This window comes from Etheostoma cragini, unplaced genomic scaffold, assembly GCF_013103735.1.
Source record: "Etheostoma cragini isolate CJK2018 unplaced genomic scaffold, CSU_Ecrag_1.0 ScbMSFa_315, whole genome shotgun sequence".
Classification (NCBI taxonomy): domain Eukaryota; kingdom Metazoa; phylum Chordata; class Actinopteri; order Perciformes; family Percidae; genus Etheostoma; species Etheostoma cragini.
This window is the reverse complement of record NW_023267387.1, coordinates 1-6083: the sequence shown is the minus strand read 5'-3', so window position 1 is coordinate 6083 and position 6083 is coordinate 1. Positions and strand designations below refer to the sequence as shown.

The window sequence follows — 6083 nt, the reverse complement described above, 5'->3', positions numbered from 1 at the left end:
GTTGTCTCTCTACATACTACTCTCTACTGTTGTCTCTACATACTACTCTCTACTGTTGTCTCTACATACTACTCTCTATTGTTGTATAAAGAAATGAAGCAAAGCGAGTACAACATGAGCAACAGGAGACATGAGGAGGACGCAGATATTGTTTGCTGGCTGGCTCGCTGCCTTCGGGGGGGACGGAGATCTGAGTTCTCCTAATCCTGATCCCAGCCTTGGGCCGACCCGGCTGTTTCATCGCAGCGCTCCCAGGTTATCAGCAGCCGGCGGGGAGTCTGGTAGTGGGTGGAGATAACATCCACCTTCATCTCTCCACCTTTTCTCCAGCGTGGCCCCCGGCGGCTGCAGCCCGAGACCGCTTCCAAGGACAGGTTCCCGTTGGCCTTTGTAGATAATGTGCTTGAGGACGTCCTCGGCGCTGCGTAATTGATCCGCTCGGGTCCCACAGAAGCATTTGGACTCCTTTCAAAGTCATTTCCAACGCTTTCAACAGACACCAGCTGTCTGCCAAAACAATCAGCATCAGGGCACCAGAATGGGGGGGGGGGGGGGTTGGCCAGCGTCCGTAAACAACGCGCCTTCCAAAAGTCTGGGCAAAGATTCAAGAAAAACCTGCAACTGTTGGGGGGGCGTGAGCTGATTCTCTGAGACTTCCAGTCATTTAGCTGATTGGCCGTGTCCCACAGCGTGGACTCTCTCTCTCTTCTAAAAGGAACAGCTGTTACAAGCTTTTCTTTTAACGAATCACAAGCAGCTATTAATGTCACGAGCCAATCACAGCATGACATCCCTTGGACAGACTTTATATTTATACTGTTTCTCTTTTAACTGTGCATGTGAATGTCCAGTTTAATGACAATACATTGAGGACCACAATGGAAACAAGTCCTGGACTCTATTGTGTTTCTATCCTCGATTGTATTGGATGTCTTTTCCTGTGTGAGGCATTCTTAATGCGACTAAATAAATCAAACCCAATCAAAATAAAGTCTAAATCTAAAGGTGAGTGCAAGAGGTGACCACAGGGCGCTGATTAGAAGTGGAACCTCCAGATGAACAAGATGTCCCGTTCATCCATATCGATGTTGCTCTAAAGAGCATTCATTACACATTAGCAGCAGCCAATCAATGAGCCCTTTGCTTTGGGAGGGAGCCCAGAACAAAGCTCTCAGCAGTCTGACGGACCCGGTCTCAGCTGGAGGTCTGAGACTGCAGAGATCTCACGCTCCGCTTCTGAAATCACGGCGCAGACGAGCTGGAATTCACGGCATTTAAGTATGTTTTCCCACCTGGCTCGTTGGGTCCGTTTACGCTCGTCTGAACGCTGGTGTGGATCCGTCAAGGTCAATGTCAACGGTTACCTGCCTAACATCTATCTATCTATCTATCTATCTATCTATCTATCTATCTATCTATCCGTCTCTTTCTCTCTGCAGATGGAGGACCTGCAGTGGCCCGGGGGCGAGCAGACCGTCCCCAGCTCCGTGTGCAGCCTCCCGTGCCGGCCTGGCGAGAGGAAGAAGGTGGTGAAGGGCGTGGCGTGCTGCTGGCACTGCGAGCCCTGCGACGGGTACCAGTACCAGCACGACGAGTTCACCTGCCGCCTCTGCTCCTACGACTCTCGGCCCGACGCCAACCGCACCGCCTGCCAGCCCATCCCCATCACCAAGCTGGAGTGGCACTCGCCCTGGGCCGTGATCCCCGTCTTCCTCGCCATGATCGGGATCGTGGCCACCATCGTTGTCATGGCTACGTTCGTCCGGTACAACGACACGCCGATCGTGCGGGCGTCCGGCCGCGAGCTGAGCTACGTCCTGCTAACCGGGATCTTCTTATGCTACATCATCACCTTCCTGATGATCGCTAAGCCGGATGTGGCCGTGTGCTCGTTCCGGAGGATCTTCCTGGGGTTGGGCATGTGCATCAGCTACGCCGCCCTCCTCACCAAGACCAACCGCATCTACCGCATCTTCGAGCAGGGCAAGAAGTCGGTGACGGCGCCGCGGCTGATCAGCCCCACGTCGCAGCTGGCCATCACCTCCAGCCTGATCTCGGTGCAGCTGTTCGGCGTGTTTGTGTGGTTCGTCGTGGATCCACCCAACACGCTCGTGGACTATGAGGAGCAGAAGACCTTCAACCCGGATCTGGCCCGAGGCGTGCTGAAGTGTGACATCACGGACCTCCAGATTATCTGCTCCTTGGGTTACAGTATCCTGTTGATGGTGACGTGTACCGTGTACGCCATAAAGACCCGCGGGGTCCCGGAGAGCTTTAACGAGGCCAAGCCCATCGGGTTCACCATGTACACCACCTGCATCGTCTGGCTGGCCTTCATCCCCATCTTCTTCGGCACAGCGCAGTCCGCCGAAAAGGTAAGAACCAACTACGTAGACTCAGACGTAGATTTAGACGCAGACTTACACTTACACTTAGGATTAGACTTTATTGTCATTCTCTAACCTCCGTCCCCGTCCTCTGTCTCTGTGTCTAACCTCCGTCCCAGTCCTCTGTCTCTGTGTCTAACCTCCGTCCCAGTCCTCTGTCTCTGTGTCTAACCTCCGTCCCCGTCCACTGTCTTTGTGATGGCGTTCTAACTTCCATTCCCGTTTTGCTATACTTCTGAGGACCATGACTCTAAAGCATGTTGTGAGGGGCCCCCTTTCTGCTGACACTAGGATGAAAAAAATACGGTGGACTCACAGCAGACACACATCTGGGATGCAGACACACAGCTGAGAGAGAGAGAGAGATTCCCAGGTTTGACCATGGGGGGGTCTGTAACCGTTGATACGGTCCACTCATACAAAACTTTGTCCCCCCCCCCAGCTGTACATCCAGACCACCACGCTAACCATCTCCATGAACCTGAGTGCGTCCGTGGCCCTCGGGATGCTCTACATGCCCAAGGTCTACGTCATCATCTTCCACCCGGAGCTCAACGTGCAGAAGAGGAAGCGCTCCTTTAAGGCCGTGGTCACCGCCGCCACCATGTCGTCCCGACTCTGCCACAAGGCCAGCGAGCGGCCCAACGGCGAGGCCAAGACGGAGCTGTGTGAGAGCGCCGACGCAAGCAGTGAGTACGCCCACAACCAGTAGTGATTATTTACATGGAGTCTGGTGGAGATATGCTGCTCTAAACATGCTAAGAGTAGTGATTATTTACATGGAGTCTGGTGGAGATATGTTGCTCTAAACACGCTAAAAGTAGTGATTATTTACATGGAGTCTGGTGGAGATATGCTGCTCTAAACACGCTAAAAGTAGTGATTATTTACATGGAGTCTGGCGGAGATATGCTGCTCTATACACGCTAAAAGTAGTGATTACTTACATGGAGTCTGGTGGAGATATGCTGCTCTAAACACGCTAAAAGTAGTGATTATTTACATGGAGTCTGGCGGAGATATGCTGCTCTATACACGCTAAAAGTAGTGATTATTTACATGGAGTCTGGTGGAGATATGCTGCTCTATACACACTAAAAGTAGTGATTATTTACATGGAGTCTGGTGGAGATATGCTGCTCTATACACTCTAAAAGTAGTGATTATTTACATGGAGTCTGGTGGAGATATGCTGCTCTATACACTCTAAAAGTAGTGATTATTTACATGGAGTCTGGTGGAGATATGCTGCTCTATACTAACTAAAAGTAGTAATTATTTACATGGAGTCTGGTGGAGATATGCTGCTCTATACACACTAAAAGTAGTGATTATTTACATGGATTCTGGTGGAGATATGCTGCTCTATACACGCTAAAAGTAGTGATTATTTACATGGATTCTGGTGGGTTATTACAGAACTACTGTATATGAGAAGAGAAGATTAGGAGGCGGTGCTGTCCGTCATCCATCTTCACCCTTTGAGAGTTCGTAATAATTCAATCCTTCTTTCATTCCATTAACGTCTATCATTAACTCTCATTTAACCTCCATCATAACATTAACCTTCAGCTTAAGTACTTTACAAGGACTGAGGATCTTTTTTGTTTTTCTCTCCTGTTCAGGTCCAGCTGAAAAGAAGAAATTTGTGAGCTACAATGACCTCGTGATCTGACAACGTCCCAGAGAGACTGCACAGAGAAAGTCTCCTGCCCTGCTGGCTACAAAGCAAAGAAAGAAAGGAAGTTGTTTCGTTGGTGCTGAAGCAAAGCATTGTGGGACAGCCCTCTGGACAAAGACTCACAGCACTAATAAAGCACTAAGACAGACAAATAGAAGCAAAGAGGGCGAAGAAGGTCCGTGAAACTACGTGAGGATGTTCAGAAAATAAAAAAAGAATCACTTTTTGCCCGTGAGGATCAACATGGCCGACGTCTTGCAGCCTCGCACGGGCGCCATTTTGTTTCTCTCTCTGCCGTTGATGTCAAACGACGCCGCCGTCTCGGCCGCTCGGACCTTTCTACGGAGACGCATCCTGTTTTAATGTCTTTTGATGTACTTCCAACCTTCTGTCCTCCATGTGTGGTTCTTATTGGCTTCTGTGTTACTTTGGTTGTTGTTGTCACTGACCAATGGGAGGAGAGAGCAGATGTTAGTCTGAGCATGCTCAGATTTAAACGGTTTACAACATGACTGTCATACTGAAATTAGTGAAATCCATGAAACAAAAAACTTTTGTCATTAAAAACAATAACAGAACATGAAAATCATTTCAAAAGCGTTATAGCTATCTATGATTGTTTTATGCTAACGTTAGCTCAACACCATTCAACTGAGAGCCTTTGTTGTGTTTGATTGCTAGCTATTAGCTAAGCTAGCAGTATTTTCTAAAAAATGTTATAGCTATCTCTGATAGTTTGATGCTAACTTTAGGTCAACGCCATTCAACTGACAGCCTTTGTTGTGTTTGATTGCTAGCTATTAGCTAAGCTAGCAGTATTTTCTAAAAAACGTTATAGCTATCTCTGATAGTTTGATGCTAACTTTAGGTCAACGCCATTCAACTGACAGCCTTTGTTGTGTTTGATTGCTAGCTTGTAGCTAAGCTAGCAGTCATTACAAAAGCGTTGTAGCTATCTATGGTTGATTGATGCTAACGTTAGCTCAAAACACCATTCAACTGACAACCTTTATTTTGTTGTGTTTTATTGCGAGCTAGTAGCTAGCTAAGCTAGCAGTCATTTCAAAAAATGTTTTAGCTATCAATGATAGGTTGATGCTATCTTTAGCTTAACACCAGTCAACTGACAGCCTTTGATGTGTTTGATTGCTAGCTAGTAGCTAAGCTAGCATTCATTTCAGAAACGTTGTAGCTATCTATGAAAGTTTCATTGCTAACTTTAGCTCAACGCCATTCAACTGACAGATTTTGTTGTGTTTGATTGCTAGCTATTAGCTAAGCTAGAAGTCATTTCAAAAACGTAGCTATCTGTGGCTGTTTGGTGCTAACGTTATCTCAAAACACCATCCAATTGACAGCCTTTGTTGTGATTGATGCTAACTAGTAGCTAAGCTAGCAGTGAACCAACTTTGTTAAGTAGGTACATTTTTACTGGGTTGACATTACAGAAGTCTCTCGTTAGCATCTTGTTAGCATGTCAGAGGCTACTTCAGACGTTACAGAAATCTCTCGTTAGCATCTTGTTAGCATGTTGGAGGCTACTTCAGACGTTACAGAAATCTCTCGTTAGCAGCTTGTTAGCATGTCGGAGGCTACTTCAGACGTTAAAGAATTCTCTCGTTAGCATCTTCTTTGCTACTGTTCGCAAAGTGACGCATGCGTGACTCAAACCTGCTCTCTCCTCTCATTGGGCCGTGACGGTGTTCTTTTAAAGACGACGATTATGAGGATGATGAAGACCTCTATCTGTGTTGTACTATAGAGAACCCCGTTGCACCAGGCGTTGCCGTGGCGGCGGTCCAGCGTGGTGTTGATGATGATGTCGCTGCATGCCGATGTGTTCGATGTTGAATCCCAAAAAATTAAAGAATAATGAAACTCTCACAACGCAGACTACGAGTTACACCGCTACGGTTTGGTTTCTGGGGTCAGACCCCAACACGAGGTCTAGACCCCAACACGAGGCTTAGAACCCAAACACGAGGGTTAGACCCCAAAACTAGGGTCAGACCCCC

The 6083-nt window shown here is 47.7% G+C and overlaps 1 protein-coding gene across 1 annotated transcript; it reads left to right on the top strand.

The window, feature by feature from the left end:
• Window positions 1-1439: 1439 nt before the first annotated feature.
• LOC117940740 (metabotropic glutamate receptor 7-like) lies at window positions 1440-4721 on the top strand (the record flags this gene model as incomplete). Its single annotated transcript, XM_034865907.1, has 3 exons — window positions 1440-2375; window positions 2830-3076; window positions 4013-4721. Coding segments are annotated over 3 exons (1233 nt in total), but the record flags the coding sequence as incomplete, so codon positions are not given.
• Window positions 4722-6083: the final 1362 nt, after the last annotated feature.